This window comes from Larus michahellis, assembly GCF_964199755.1.
Source record: "Larus michahellis chromosome W unlocalized genomic scaffold, bLarMic1.1 SUPER_W_unloc_1, whole genome shotgun sequence".
Taxonomy (NCBI): Eukaryota; Metazoa; Chordata; class Aves; order Charadriiformes; family Laridae; genus Larus; species Larus michahellis.
The window spans coordinates 2,568,600-2,584,907 of NW_027435888.1; the positions used below are offsets into that span (position 1 = coordinate 2,568,600).

A 16,308-nucleotide genomic window follows, 5' to 3' on the forward strand; every position below is an offset into this window, starting at 1 on the left:
CAGGTCCTGCCATGCAGATGTGTCCCTGGTACCCAAGGCCTCTTCTAACCTCTGGGTCTCTAGGCAATGCAGTCCATGGGGTGGGGATAACATTAACTCTCCCCAAAGGGCACCCCATCTTCTGGGCATCCAAAAGCTGACAGCTCTTCCCTGGGGAGGGGAGTTTGGAGATCTGCACTTTGGAACTGGACTCCTCTGCTCTCCATGGGATCATCCTCCAGACCAAAGCAGTGCTGGCAAAAAGCAGCTGAGAGCAGGACGGGTGGAGAGACCAGCTCTCCTCCTTCTGCACTAGGGGTCTGTCCTATTGCCTCCCAGGACTCTCACAATAGCACTTGTAGGGTAGCAGAAATGCCAGGGATTTCTACCTTCAAACATGACTCCTCAAGTGGGCCAGGGGTAACCGGAGTTAAATAAACAAAACAACCCCCCCAGCTGTGTTCTGCAGCCAGGGGACCTGGGAGTGACAGTGGTCAAAAGCTCTTTTATATCATAGTGAGATTTAACCTGTGATCACTCCTGGTTCCCATCTGCTTGGACGTTACTGTGACAAATGCAACAGGTTCTGCTCAGAGGTGTTTCTCCTCACTCTTCACTGCTGTTTCCTTCTTGGACAGGCCCCCACGTGCAGAGGGATCTGATGTCCAATGGCAGCTCCATCACCCACTTCCTCCTCCTGGCATTCGCAGACACGCGGGAGCTGCAGCTCTTGCACTTCTGCCTCTTCCTGGGCATCTACCTGGCTGCCCTCCTGGGCAATGGCCTCATCATCACTGCCGTAGCCTGTGACCACCGCCTCCACACCCCCATGTACTTCTTCCTCCTCAACCTCGCCCTCCTCGACCTGGGCTGCATCTCCACCACTCTGCCCAAAGCCATGGCCAATTCCCTCTGGGACACCAGGGCCATCTCCTTCTCAGGATGTGTTTCCCAGGTCTTTTTCTTTGCCTTCTTGATCTCAGCAGAGTTTTATCTTCTGACAGTCATGGCCTATGACCGGTACGTTGCCATCTGCAAACCCCTGCACTATGGGTCCCTCCTGGGCAGCAGAGCTTGTGTCCACATGGCAGCAGCTGCCTGGGGCAGTGGCTTTCTCAATGCTCTCCTGCACACAGACAATACATTTCCAATACCTCTCTGCCAAGGAAATGGCCTAGACCAGTTCTTCTGTGAAATCCCCCAGATCCTCAAGCTCTCCTGCTCACAATCAGACTACCTCAGGGAAGCTGGCCTTCTGGTGGTTAGTGCTTTTGGTTTTTTGGGATGTTTTGTTTTCATTGTGGTGTCCTATGTGCAGATCTTCAGGGCTGTGATGAGGGTCTCCTCACAGCAGGGAAGACAGAAAGCCTTTTCCACGTGCCTCCCTCACCTGGACGTGGTTTCCCTCTTTATCACCACTGGGGTGTCTTCCAACCTGAAGCCCCCCTCTGTCTCCTCTTCATTCCTGAATCTAGTGGTGTCATTTCTGTACTCGGTGGTGCCTCCAGCAGTGAACCCCCTCATCTACAGCATGAGGAACCAGGAGCTCAAGGATGCCCTGAGGAAACTGATTCAACATTTTTTCATCAGCCATAGACTGTGTACCTTCCTCTGCAAAGGATTCACAGCATCTCTTGTGACAAGCATTAACTATTCCTCCCCTCCTCCTAAACTTTTCACCTCTCATCTGTGACAAAAAATATTTCCGTAAATAAAGAGTCAGTAAGCGTGTTTCAGTCAGTGTGTGTTTCAATAAACAAAAAATGAACCAGCTAACACTTTTTTTTCTGAGACCCATCAGCAGCAGGGCTGAATAAACGGGAGATGAGAAGACCTTTCTGGCTGCAGCAGCCTGGGGCAGGCTGTCCCAGTGCCACTCTGTCACTGGGGCGGCAGGAGCTGCCTGAGGGTCCCCAGGGCCAGGGCTCTTGCACTGGGCTGGGGAGAGGGGATGGCAGTGAGGGGCTGCACACCCCTCAGAACATCCTGGGGAGGAGGACACAGGGGCCCACTGACTGCCTTTGCCTTGTGCCCACATGCCCCCCATCTCTGGGGCTGACCCTCCTCTGCCCCCCAGCAGCTGCGGTGCCCTTCAGAGGGGCTGTGGCTGTGGAGTGAGTGCCCAGAGCTCTGCAGCACCCTGGGGCAGGCTCTGCTGTTGGGCCAGCGCAGACTGGGCTGGGATGGAGAGAGGGCAGGGGAGGTGGCAGAGCTTGGAGGGAGCTGGGCTGGGCTGGAAAGTGCCCAGGAGGAAAAATCCTCGGAGTACGGCTTGTACCGTGTGCCCATGCGGGGTGAGGACTCACACCAGAGTGTTTGTGGTGCAGAGCCAGGGCTTGTGGAATTGGTGTCCATCTCCAGGGTTTGGTAGTGGTGGGGCTGAAGGCATGGGCCTCTGTGAGAACAGGGGCTGCTTCCATGCCAGACAGAGCTGGTTCCAGCCAGCTCCAAAAGAAACCCACCGCTGTCCAAAACTGAGCCCATCAACGAGGCTGGTGGAACCTCTGTGAGAGTGTATTTAAGAAAGGACACAAGGGCTCGAGTGGGAGAGGAGTGAGGGAAAAACCAGTGTGAGAAACAGCCCTGAAAACACCAGGGTGAGTGAAGAAGGAGGGAGAGGAGGTGCTCCAGGTGCCAGAGCAGATGGTCTCCTGCAGCCTGTGGAGAATACCACAGTAGAGCAGGTATTTCCCTGCAGCCTAAGGAGAGGAGCACAGCGGAGGAGGTAATCCCTGCACTTGGTGGAGGACCCAAAACTGGAGAGGTTGGATATTTCCTGACAGAATTTCAGCTTGAGGAGAGCCCATGCTGTAGCAGATTTATCTCGAAAGACTGTAGCCTGTAAGAGGGACCCCATGGGAAAAGTGTTAGAAGGAAGGAGCAGCAGAGAGGAATTGTTATGGACTGACCAGGACCCCCATTCCCCATCGCCCTGCACTGCTCAGGGGGAAGGAGGGAGAGGAGCTGGGAAGGAAGCAGCAAAGTTCAGCAAGGGAAAAAATGGGTGGGAGGAGGCTTTCCAGGTGATAAGGTCTTCCATCGGTCCTATGCTTCTTTGGCCCTCAGCCTTTGCAGTTGCACATACCTGGCCTGCCCACTTACCTTCACTCCTGTCCCCTTTGTAGGAGGCCCACACACATCTTGGCACGCCCAGCGTAACGTGGCCTCCACCAAAGCTGGAGCCCACCTGGCCTTGGAGGCAGGGAGGGGCCCGGTCCCCTCTGTCCGGGGCTGGGCACAGCTTTTCCCTGGGAACCTCCCTGAGGAGCACTCCTCCTCTGTGTCAGCCTGGGGCCCGGCAGGGGTGGCCCGGGGACAAGGGTTGCTGGGGCAGGGCTGAAGGAGCTCTGCTGGGACAGCGTTAGACTGAAGATCTAAAGGTGCCTGGTTCAGCCCTGGGCTTCAGCAGTGATTTTTCTCCCTCTGCTTTTTGCAGAGCCCATCTGCCGCCTTCCAGCCTGCCCCAGCCCTGCTTGCTCCTTCACCTCTTGCCAGAGCACTGTCCCTGCCCTGGACCTGCACATCTGCGGCTTAGAAGGAGCCTTCCTCCAGCCCCACAAGTCCCCAGCCTGCCCCTGGGCAGGACTCTCCACTCAGGGCTGCTTTGGGGTGGTCTCCAGCTGTGCCCCCTTCCCTGCTCCACAGGATCGGGATGTGTCCTCTGCGGGGTCTCTGCATGACCCAATTCCTCTCCTCTTTGTCATGCTCAAGGGTGCAGAGTCTGTTCCCCTCCTCAGGCGCCTCCTGCACCTTGTCTCCATTCCCAGAGCAGAGGCCACTGGACCCATAGTCCCAGGGAGAGGCACTCCCTGGATCTGCAGCCTGAATGGCAGCATCCTTCCCCCGGGGGGGTGTTGCAGTGAGACCTCTGATGTGCCCAGGACAGCTGACAAAGGCACGCTGAGGATCACCCACCGGAGTGCATGGCCATCGGTATTGTTTAGTCACACGCTGTCCTGAGCAGAATTTCTTGTCCCCCTTTGCCCCCCTGCTCCAATGACTGGTAACACACCAATATGCTCCTCTCTGGGCATCAGCCCCATGGAGATGGACACCTGCCCTTCACCCCACCTCCAGGGATGCTGCGGGGCAGAGGGGTGCAGGAGGCCCGCTACATGGATGAGGGCGTGTGAGCTTTCTGCCCCCATGTTGCCTCATCACACACCCTGGGGATCCATCAGAGCCTGGGGGCACCTCACCCCAGGGAGGGCATGTCCCTCACCCTGTTGTACTTCTCTTCCTGTGCCGCTGCGCACAGATGTGGCACACAGGGGGGTTGCCCTTGCCCTGGGGGGCAGAGGAGGCTCAGGAGTTTTCTCCTCTCCGTTGGCCCTGGAGGGGGCCAGAGCGTGGGAGCAGCACCTGCAGCCAGAGCCTCCTTCTGCCCCATCGCTCTTCAGAGACGCTGGAGGGGCAGTGCTCTGCAGTGCAGCCCTGTGCCAGGATCAGGCCCCAGGGGAGAGGCCGTGCGGACTTCCCCCATCTCAGGAGGGATCAAGTGCTGTTTCCTGCAGAGGGTCCCTGGGCACCCAGGGGACAACGGGGCTGTGCTTGTCACAGACCCCTCATGGGAGGAGAGTGTCTCCTGCTGGGAAGGCTCCAGAGGGTGTAGCTCAGTGGCAGAGCGCCCACTTTGCATGTGGGAGATCCTGGCTTCCATCCCCAGCATCTCCAAGGGGGTTCTTCCCTGAATGCCCAGCCTCAGGGAATCATAGAACCATAGAATAAGAGAATCTTCATAGTTGGAAAGGACCTTTGAGATCATCGAGTCCAAACATACACACACACACACAAAAAACAAAAAAAAACAGAAAAAAACCCCAACAACCTGAAATCTCTGTCATTCAGAGAATGCTCTGAAGTGCCAAATCTAGACGTTCCTTAAATACCTCTAGGGATGGTGACTCAGCCCCCTCCCTGGGCAGGCTGTTCCAGTGCCTGACCACTCTTTCAGTAAAGTAATTCTTCCTAATATCTAACCTAAACCTCCCCTGCCGCATCTTCAGACCATTTCCTCTGGTCCTGTCATTTTTCACCTGGGAGAAGAGGCCAACACCCACCTCTCTACACCCTCCTTTCAGGGAGTTGTAGAGGGCAATGAGGTCTCCCCTCAGCCTCCTCTTCCCCGAGCTAAACATGCCCAGCTCCCTCAGCCTCTCATCATATGCCCTGGTCTCCAGACCCATCACTGGTAGCTCTCCTCTGGACACGCTCCAGCACCTCAATGTCTCTCTTGGACAGAGGGGCCCAGAACTGAACACAGTACTCGAGGTGAGGCCTCACCAGTGCCCAGTACAGAGACACCATCACTTCCCTGCTCCTGCTGGCCATGCTATTCCTGATACAAGCCAGAATGCTGTTGGCCTTCTTGGCCACCTGGGCACACTGCTGGCTTATGTGAAGCTGGCCATCCACCAGCACCCCCAGGTCCTTTTCTGATGGGCAGCTTTCCAGCCACTCTGCCCCAAGCCCGTAGCGTTACTTGGGGTTGTTGTGACCGAAATGCAGGACCCGGCACTTGGCCTTATTAAACCTCACACAGTTGGCCTTGGCCCATCGATCCAGCCTGTCCAGGTCCCTCTGGAGAGCCTTCCTACCCTCAAGCAGATCAACTCTCCCACCCAGTTTGGTGTCATCTGCAAACTTACTGAGGGTGCACTCAATCCCCTCATCCACATCATTGATAAAGATATTAAACAAAACTGGCCCCAAAACTGAGCCCCGAGGGACACCACTGGTGACTGGCTGCCAAGAGGATTTCACCCCATTAATCACAACTCTCTGGGCACAGCCATCCAGCCAGCTTTTAACCCAGCAAAGAGTACACTTGTCTATGCCATGATTCACCAGCTTCTCCAGGAGAATGCTGTGGGGGACGGTGTCAAAGGCCTTGCCAAAGTCCAGATAGACAACTTCCACAGCCTTCCCCGCATCCAGAAGGAGGGTCACATGGTCATAGAAAGAGATCAGGTTTGTTAAGCAGGACCTCCCCTTCCTAAACCCCTGCTGGCTGGTCCTGGTCCCTTGGCTGCCCTGCGCTTGCCGTGAGAGCTCACTCAAGGTGATCCTCTCCATGATCTTTCCTGGTACCGAGGTCAGGCTGACAGGCCTGTAGTTCCCCGGATCCTCCTTCTGACCCTTCTTGTAGATGGGCGTCACATTAGCCACCCTCCAGTCATCTGGTACCTCCCCTGTTGACCGAGATTGTTGATAAATGATGGAAAGGCTGGAGCTGGAGCCTCTGGTCCTCTGCAGGCACTGTGGGCCTGCCCTGGGGTCTGGCTGTGGGGTGAGGAGGGCTGTGTGCGCTGCCTCTTTGGAGCCCCCTCTCAGGAGAGAGGTGGGCAGCTGTGCTGGACCTGAGCTCAGCTCACTGCCCTGCACCACACACCCACCCGAGACATGCCCCTTCCCCACCGCCATGTCTTTGGGCTCTGGTTTCCTCCAGCCACCCTCGGGGAGACACTAAAGCACCTGGGCAGGCAAGCACAGCTCTGGCTCAAAGGCTTTTAATAAGAACCAATATGGGGGCTCCTGTGTAAAAACAGGGAATCAAAATCGAGGAAACCCCTGGCAGATTCTGCTGCCCGTGGGAAAAGGGAGAGGGTTCCCTGGTGCTCACAGCTCTCCCAGCTGCACAGACCTCTCCTCCCTCCTGGCTGCCCCCAGCTGCACTGCAGGGACGGGCTCTCCTGGCCCGGGGCTCAGGGACCGTTGTGCACTGAGCTCCGGTGTCACAGCCTCTGTGTCCTCAGGGGGACGTGCCACAGACACCTCTTCAGCATCGTCATAGCCCGTGCTCTCTGGGGACAGGGACCAGCCATCCCCCTCAGCTCCAGGGGCACCAGCACCTCTCTGGGAGAGCAGGTTTGGCCCTGCAAGAAGCAAGGCAGGCCATTGCATGTTCACCCCATGGGGTGCCTCTCCTGGGCTGTACATCACCTTCCTCCCTTCTCCTCACCAGTCCTGAGACGTTCAGCTCCCTCTCCCACCCACGGTACCCCAGAAGAAACTCCTGGGGCAGGTTCCCCCATCCCAGCATGTTGGGCTCTCGTTGTGACAGCGAATCATCCAACACCAGGGATGCCACCCCAGGAACCAGCAGCACTTTCTTTCCCTTCTCACCTCCAAGGGTATCCGTGGGTCCAGATCCTTCCTCTGCCACCCCGGGCATTTCCCAGTCTTCCTGCCCAGGGGAAGGATCCTCCCCAGGGTCAGAAACCTCCCTGGCATCATCATAGCCATCAGCTGGGTCACCTCCAGGCAGGACAGGGACGTCTGAAAGGAGAGGAGAGCTGGTGACAGTGAGAAGATGCGTTCTGCAGAGCAGAGAATGGGAGGATGCGCAGGGACGTGGGGCTCCGACATTGGTGTTTGCAGCCCCACAGGACATCCCGCCCGTCCTCCCAGCTCCGAGGGTGACGCTCACTGACACTGCTGTCCATCACATGTCTGCAGGGAGGAGACATCCACCCCTTCCTGCCCCCCATTACCTGGTACTTGCCATGGACCATCCTCCTCCTCGCTGTCCCCGGGGTAGGGCTGCAGCTTGCTCAGGGACCCCTCTGAATAGGAGCCTGGAGAGAGGCCCAGCGGGTGTCAGGGGAGTGCGCTCTGCTGACCCAGCTTGCGCTCAGTGCTGCTGGGGACGTGGGACCCACAGAGCCACGGCTGCACGGGGACGAGGGCTCAGGACTCACCCTGCTGCCCTGGGACAAAGCCCATCTCCAAGGGCCTGCCAGAGCTGCCCTGGGACAGCCCCTTCCCTCACCCCTCAGGTGTCCCCCAGGGTGCAGGGGCAGGCAGAGGGGGGCTGTCCCCAAATGGGACGCGCAGAGCAGGTGGGGAGAAAGCTTCTCTCCTGGGCCCAGGACATGGGTGCTCCCCACACAGATCCAACAGCCCCACAACCGCACGAACCATGGGTTAGGGGGCTGCAGGGGTCAACCCTGGGTGGCAGCCAGGGGAAAGAGCACTGTAGATGTGTCCTCAATGAGGGACGCACACCAACCTGAGCCGCTGAACCTTGCCTGCTTCTGCCATGCTGGGCTGGAACCGATCTCCTCGTACACGGCCTCAGGGAAGGGCTCCTGAGCTCTCTCAGAGCCTGTGGACAGAGGCAGGGCTGGCCCAGGGATGGTCAGAGAGGGGATGGGATCCCGCAGAGAGCACACACTCTTGTCCCCCCAGCTCTGCCTCTCCCACTCACTGACACCCCACGGCACCCCTGGCCTTGCCAGCAGGCATCTTCCCCTGGGAAGGGACCCATCTCTGCGCCCAGCCCTGGCGCTTCGCACTTGCCCGGCCAGGAGGGCCAGGAGCAGGCAGACAAGTGCTCCCAGGATGATGCACATGATGACGGGCAATGAGACTCTCCCGCTGCCGGTCAGACGGCCCCGCGTGGGATCTGCATGGCAGGAACACAGAAAGGGCAGCACCAGGCCTGGGAGAGGTGAGGGGCCGGCACACCCCAGTCCTGACCCCCATTACGTACCGTGTTTCAGGGGATGAGGGGTGGGGAAGCTCCCACCTGAGTGGGTGAATGACAGCCCTCCCCAGCCTCCCGCCCCACCGCTACCCCGCTGCCTCCTCCTGGGAGTTTCACAGCCCAGCAAGGAGCCCCTTCCCTCCGGCTATGGGTCACAGCCTGGCCCCAAGAAGACCCAGCGTTGGTGGGGAGGACGGGTGAAGGCGAAGCTGGGAGCCCGGCTGGCACCCGCTGGTGAATGTGTGGGGCTCCAGGAGAGGAAGTCCCATTTTTGGTACCAGCAGGACAAGCGTCTGGCATGGAAACGAAAGGCCCCTGCAGGCCCAGGAATTTGACCATGCCCAGCCAGGAGCAGGAACGCAGGGGATGCTGGTGCCCGGCTAGCTCAGAATTACCCTTGCAGGTGATGTGGGTCTCATCTCGCAGGTCGTCGCATGACTGCGGGTGCCAGGGAGCGGAGGGACACTGCCAGAAGGAGCTGTTTCTCTCCCCACACTCCACACGGTCCAGCCAGGCCGTGCCAGACAGCCTGCCGTAGGGCCGTTGTGTTTCCAGGGACCCTCTGTCCCCGCAGCCCAGCTCCTTGCATGCCAGCGACACAGTTTCAGGAGTCATGGAGTTGGAGCAAACGCTCCCCCACGTCCCATTGTAGAAAACCTGCAGGCGCCCGGAGCAGTTGGTGCCGTTCTCCAGCCTCAGGGCCATGAACTCTGGGAGGAAAGGCAGCGAGGGGGAACAGGCTGGGCTGGGGCTGGGGGAGCAGGGACACCCCTGCACCCGCCAGGCCCTCAGACAGGCAAAGGCACGTCCAGCAAGTCCCCCTTGCACCCACGGACAGAGAAATGTCCCTGATGGACAGACACCCCTGCCCTCCCTGCTGACCGTCAGGGACAGCGGAGCGCCCCAGGGACCCCTGGTGGGACTGAGGGCACCTGTGCGTGGGTGTCCCCACGGTGGCCTTTGTCAGGGGCTCAGAGCTGGCCAGGAACAGCCTCGGCCATTGCCGGCTCTCCCCTCGTCCCGGCCTGCCTGGGCACTGGGCTCCCACCACAGCTCCCGGCACACACCTGAGCAGACGACTCCTGCGTCCTCTTTGTGCCCGCAGTCGTGCTGCCCCCAGGACCCTGACGGGCAGTCCCAGAGAGCAGCTTCGGCCCCGGAGCAGTTCACGCTCTCCAGCCAGATCTGAGCGGAGCCTTCCCCGAAGCGAGCGGAGCCAACCGCCTCCAGCGCCCCTCCGCAGCCCAGCTGGCGGCAAACGACGGCAGCATCAGACCGGTCCCAGCCGTCATCGCAGACGCTCCCCCAGCTGCCCTTCTAGTAGATCTCCACTCTCCCAGCGCAGCGCCCAGGCCCGTTCACCAGCCGCACCTGACGGCTCCCTGTAGCAGGAGGAAACCCCGGCTGCCGTCAAGGGCCGGCTGCCCACCTAGCCCAGAGCCTGGGGGGGCCGTGCAGCGCCACTCACCCCAGCAAACGACCCCCACGTCCTCGGCAATCCCTGCTTCCAGCGCACTCTCAGGCAGGGAGGTGTTGCAGAGGGTCAGGTTGGCCTCATGCCCTGCACACCGCACCCCGCGCAGCCCCACGGGACCCGTCCCTCTCTGAGCCTTCGGGGGGTTGTAGGCTGCCTCTGCCTCTCCGCACTGCAGCTGCCGGCACACCACGCTGGCCTCCTGCACGTCCCACTGCTCATCCAGGACTCTGCCCACGTCCCGTGCTGGAAGATCTCCACTCGCCCGTCGCACGGGCTTCCTCCACCCACCAGCCGCAGGGATGCAAAGCGAGCTGGGCCTGGGGAGAGCAGCCATGCCCCAGCCCTTGGCGGCATCTGGGAGCCCGGCAGCCTGCAGCACGTCTCCAGGCTCTGGCACCCTTGCAGGAGGGCCTTGGAGCTCGCCTGCCTGCCGCCAGCCCTCTGTGGGGACCTTCTGAGCCAGAGCCTTGCACTGCCACAGGGTCCCCTGCTTTGGGAGCATTTAAGAGGAAAACAGAGTAACCGAGTGTTTTCCTGCACTCACCTGAGCATATGACAGCAGCGTCGTTCTCATGGGAGCACGGCGAGGCCCCCAGGGCAGTCACTGGGCACTCTCCCAGGTGGGCTTCAGTCCCGTCACAGTGGAAGGAGTCTCTCCAGACAGGGCCGCTTCCTCTCCCAAAACGCCCTCCTTTAGGAATGGACTCAGCAAACCCACAGTTGAGGTGACGGCAGAGAATGTGGGCGTCCAAGAGGTCCCAGCGGGAGGCACAGAGGGTGCCCCAGGCCCCCTGCACATGGACCTCCACCCTCCCCTCACACGCCGTGCTGCCGTTCACCAGCCTGAACCCTGTGAACTCGGGACAGAGAAGGATGAGACAGGGCAGACTTGTGCTTTTCTCCCTTTGGTGGTCGAGTAGAGGGCAAATGGACACCCTGCCTTTCTCCTCCTTCTGCACCATTTTAGGGCTGCAGACAAACATTCAAGGTCAGGTGTAATGGGGCTCTGAGCAACCTGATCTAGTTGAAGAGGTCCCTGCTGGTTGCAGGCAAGTTGGACTAGATGACATTGAAAGGTCCCTTCCAACCCAAACCATTCTATGGTTCTGTGGTCACCCCTTCTGTCCTCACACCCAGCACAGCACAGTCCCGTCCCTGCTCCCCCATCATCGGCACACCCCCGGTGGTAACACCCTGCCCTGAGTCCTTACGTGTGCAGGTGACACCGGCAGCATTCGCGTGGGTGCAGGGTTGGTCCCTGGGGGACCCCGTGGGGCAGGGGCTGAGAAGGGATTCATTCCCCACACACTGCAGCTCTCTGTCCCACATGGGACCAGCCCCTTCTCCAAAGTGAGCTGCCCCGGCCAGGGCTGTGCCACACTGCAACTCTCTGCAGACCACGTCGGCAGCTTTGGGACCAAAGTCGGAGTCACAGACAGTTTTCCACTCGTTCCTATCATGGATCTGCACTCGTCCTGAGCAGGGGTTGTCCCCTCCAACCAGCCGGACAAATCCTGGAGTGACCAAAGAACCCTGTGAGTTCCCACAGCCCTCTGGCAGTTACATACCCATGTCCCACCTGGCCTGCAAGGTGGCTACAGGCAAAGAGACCCACGAGCTTCCCAGCAGCTCCCAGTGGGTGTTGATGGCACAAACACACCAGGGACCCCCTGCTGCTCCCCCAACATCATCACAGCACTCGTGGGCTGGCTTTTCTCCCAAACCCACAGCCACAGGAAGCGCTTAGAAAAACTGCTGCCCTCCTGGAGACCCTGGGCTACCTGGCACTGGCCCCAGGCACTGCAGCGCCTGAGCCCAAGGAAATGGGCTGAGGTTCTGCTGGCTGCTGCAGCCTGCTCTGCCCCACCAAGCTGAGAGCCAGGCTGAGGAACCCCTTGGAGCCACCAGAAATGGAGCCCATTGAGGCACTGCTATTAGATGGGACATGTCAGAGGGAGCAGATGTGGTGCAGCTGTACCTCCAGTCGCTGTCTCCACCAGCCCCCAGCTCCAGCACCTGCCTGGGGAGGGTCCTCAGCCAGGGCCAGAGAACACTGCCAGGGGTGCACATCCCTGGCCCCCAGCTGGGTAGAGGGCAGGAGAGGGGGCAGAGGAGCAGCCCTGGGCTGACACAAGCTCCCAGGGCAAGGAGAGTCAGAAAGTGCTGGCAAGTGCCCTTGGCACAGGGCAGGCAGGGGCTGGGGTAGGCAGGAGAGGCTGGGCAGGAGAGGCTGGGCAGCAGGTCAGCGCTGCCTGCACAGGGGTGTTTCCCTGTGGGCTCGCTCTCATGGGGTGGCTCTGGAAGGGGAATGAGGTGGCCATGAGCCACCCAGCTCTTCTGCCCAAGCCCAGGGCCCCTGCCCTCTGAGCAGCCCCTCTGCTTTGGGGGACTCATGTCTGCCAGGGGAGACAACCCAAAAGTCCCTGACCTCCTTGGCCCCAGGGTTGTGGGTGGCCATGTGAGCTGCTCTAAGTTCCTCTTGCATGAGGGCACCATCTCCCAGCCCCAGGCACTGACGGAGGGTGGGCTGAGACACATCAGGGGTCAGGCAGTGGCGGGTTCCCACTGGCTTTTCCTCAGGGACCGGGGAAACCAGCAATGACAGTCCCAGCTCAGCAGCGTGACCAGCCACACCAGGCCCTTCTCCAGTAACCCCTTGTTTCCTTGAGGGCACAGCCAGGTCCCTTCCCCCGTCCTGGTCACAAAGGTGGGGAACAGGCTGGCACCGTACCTGAACACGTCACTCCAGCATCCCAACTGTGATCACAGTATTGTCAAATCCATTCTGTGTCTGTGCAATCAGACAGGGCTGACTCGGTGCCATGACACGCAACATCAGCCATCCAAATGGGGCCAGATCCTGGCTCAAAATGTCCGTACTGAGGAGCTTCAAGAGCAGACCCAGAGCCCAGCTGCTTACAAACCACTGCAGCATCGTCCATGTCCCAGTTGTAGCCATACACAGTCCCCCACTGGCCCTGGTGTTTCACCTCCACTCTCCCAGCACAGCGTCCGCCGCCATCCTCCAGCTTCACCTCTGCAGCCCCTTTGAACATCGACGTGGGACCACTCAGGAGAGCACCGAGCCCCAGAGTGCAGGTCTAGAAGGCCCCCCCTGCCCAGGATGAGTCAGAAGCACCACGGTGGGAGGGTGGGAGTCCTCACCCCTCTAGACTGTCCCTTGGCCAGTGTGGGGGTCCCTGCTCTCCCCACAGCCTGTGAAGGCTAGGGGTGCAGTACTCCAGCCCTTCTGGGATGGGCTATTCACCATAACACAGCCCTGGGAACCTCCTCCCACTCCAGTGGCCCCCTCCCATGACCACCCACTCATTGTGCCCCCAGGCCCTGCACAGGGAACCCGCTCCTCCCCAGCCCAACACCCCATAACAGCCCCATGCCCCCAGCCCCACACCTTCCCCTGCTGACCACCTGCCCTGGCACCACCCAAGCTCACACACCCCCAGGCCTTTCTGTGTCCTCATGAACACCAACATGATCCCAAGGATCCCCCCAACTCATGTCCCCTCCTGGCCCCTGGTGGCAGCCCAGCCCCTGTGCTTGGTGGGAGCCCCTGAGAAGGGAACTTCTCTACCACCTGTGGGTGCAGACAGTCCAGTCCCCCTCTCTCTGTGGGGCACAAACTGCCTTCCTGGTGTCAGGGCTCCCCTGGACCCTGGAGCCACAGCCAGCCTCAGGGGCACAGTACTGGGGAATAAGTCATCCCAAAAGGGTACCCCAGGATGGGTTGTCTTTAAATGCAGCCAGGCACAGGCTGCCCAAAATACTGGAGCTCTGGAAGTGGAGACACCCTCTCCCAGCCAAATGGACACAGGCAAAGGCACAGGGTCCATGGACTTGAGCTCCTCCTGACCCTCATCTCAGCGGCACTTGGAAAGAAACCCTCTTCCCAAAGGGCTCTTGATGACCCCACTGGTACCCGATGGCCCTGGGCTGTGGGAAAAGGGAGCCGGCACTTACCTCTGCAGAGCTGCACCCAGAGGAGCAGCCACAGCACCCGAGGGGACAGGAGTCCCTCCATTCCCATCCTGAGCCTCCTGCCCTGCTGGCACAGCCCTGCTCTTCCCCACTCCCTGTCACAACTCCTGGGGACTCACGGGGACGTCGATGATGGGAGGGTGATATATCTCTGCAGATGCCGACCCAGCTGCGGAAGGAGCCAATCGAAGCAGCAGCACCTTTTTAGATGTTATCGGGAGCTATCTCCCCTCCGACACAGCCCAGCCCGCCAATGAACTTCTCCAGCGCCGTTCATGACCATATATGAGGGACATATATGTCCCGCTGCCGGTGTCATGGTTGCTATGGTGGCGGATCATCATGGGACAAGCTGGGTGTGCAGGGGAATTTGGTTAGTCACCCCTTGCACCCTGCTGTGGGCCTGGAAGCACTGAGCATCTCCTGCGCTGGGCTCATCCAAGAAGCCATGAGGCAAGTGTCCAGCTGCCCCCAAGCTGCGGTGACCATGGAGCGGGGACTGCACCAGGGTCTGTGTCAGGATGGGGAGGAAACAGCCCCTGCCCCTGCTACGGACCTCACTGTGCTGGGAGCAGCATCTGGGAGAGGTCTTCATCCAGGGCAAGGGCTCCATCCCAGGAGGGTTCGCTTGTCCGTCCCTCCCTGCAGACCCCCACAGTGAGTCCCTCGCAGGAGCTGCAGCTGGATCATGTCCCTGCCCTGGCAGCAGACGGGAAGCCCAGAGGCTCAGACGTGTCCCTGACTCTCAGTGTGTCACCCAGGGGCCGTTATTCCCCACGGGCGGAGCGGGAGCTGGAGCCTGCAGGTGCACAAACCACAGCCCACGTGGCCTCGCCGCGCTCCCCCCGCTCCCCCCGCAGCGCCCGGGCAGGAAGTCTGTGGTTTCCTCCTGGCGCCGTGCCCAGGCACATCCCTGGGGTGCCCCCGAGCCACCCCCACCCCGACTGCTCCAGCCAGGGCTGCAGGGGCTGCTCCTTCGGCCTCGCAGACATGGGGACGGGCAGGTCCCAGCCCCCGTCATGCCCCTGTCATGCACATGGCCGCTCTGCACCGAGCCCCATGGGCACGGGGTGACATCAGTGACGTGACCTCACACCCTTCCTACTGCCAAAGCTGTGTGTTCGTGGGTTATACTGACGGTGACCTCACACTCTCCTACTTCTGCTGCCGTGTGCTCATGAGTGGTACTGACAGCGACCTCACGTCCCTCCTGCTGCCACCACCGTGTGCTCAGGGGTTACAGTGACCATGACCTCACACCCTCCTGCTGCTGCTGCTGCGTGCTCAGGAGTCCCGCTGTCACACGTGTGTGCGTGTTGTGTACAGGCTTCTGATGACAATGGTTCTTCCAAAAAGCCATATTGGGGTGGGGTCCAAGTATTATTTTAATGGCATCGGAAGCGGCCACACAAGCCATATGCCTGCTCCTTCCCAAAAGCTACACAGGCAGCGGTGAAATCACAGGAGCGACATTCACAAGCCACGTTCCTGCTCCTGGCCTATCAGGTATTCAGACACCAATGACCTCACAAACACCTACATAAACTACTGCTTGGCTCCCAGCCTGTCATCTACTCGGGCACCCGTGACACCACAACACCCTACACCACCCATGTTCCTGCTCCTGCCCTACCAGGTACGCGGGCAGCAGTGACTTCACCAGCTCCTACACAACCCATGGGCCTCTTCCTGGCCTGTCAGCTCAGCGGTCACAGGTGACCTTGCAAACACCTACACAAGATGGGGGCTTAGTCCTGGCCTACCAGCTTCTCAGGCACCTGGGACCTCAAAATACCCAGCACAAGACATGTTTCTCTTGGGCTCCTCAGGCACCAGTGACATCGCAGAGACATCCACAAGCCAGGTGACAGCTCCTGGCCTGTCGTCTGCGCAGGCACCAGTGACCTCCAGGCACCTACACGAGCTGTGCACCTGGGCCTGCCTTATCAGCTACTCAGCCAAGAGTGACATCACAAGGACAAGCCCGAGCCACGTGTCTCCTATCAGCTACACCAGCACCAGTGACCTCACCAGCCCCTACAGGAGCCCTGGCCTTGCTCCTGCTCTATCAGCTACTCAGGCACCAGAGACCTGACCCCCACATCTCCCCCTGCTTGCTGTCTGCTCACCTCTGAGATACGACTCCTCACAAGGTCCTACACAGGCCAGAAGCCTCCTCTTGGCCTGTTGGCTACTCAGGCAGCAGCTCCTCACAAGCACATACCAACCTATTTGCTGCGTGCTCGTCTTTTGGGGGGACCCAAGCCAGTACTGACCCACCCTGTCAGGGCTTGTTCTGCAGCCTGGTAAAGTGGGGGACCCCCACCCGGCCTTTGCCTTCTGCTTCCGTTCACATTTAAACTCTAAT

The 16,308-nt window shown here is 60.0% G+C and overlaps 1 protein-coding gene across 1 annotated transcript; it reads left to right on the forward strand.

Annotated features, from left to right (window-relative positions):
• The first annotated feature begins 640 nt into the window (after positions 1–640).
• LOC141736684 (olfactory receptor 14C36-like) lies at positions 641–1,672 on the forward strand. The gene has a single exon (XM_074571242.1). It carries the CDS (start codon positions 641–643, stop codon positions 1,670–1,672), a length of 1,032 nt encoding a protein of 343 aa, XP_074427343.1.
• Positions 1,673–16,308: the final 14,636 nt, after the last annotated feature.

Bases quoted from the DNA above. Each gene is read 5' to 3' on its own strand.
- LOC141736684 (XM_074571242.1), top strand. From the start codon at position 641: ATGTCCAATGGCAGCTCCATCACCCACTTCCTCCTCCTGGCATTCGCA.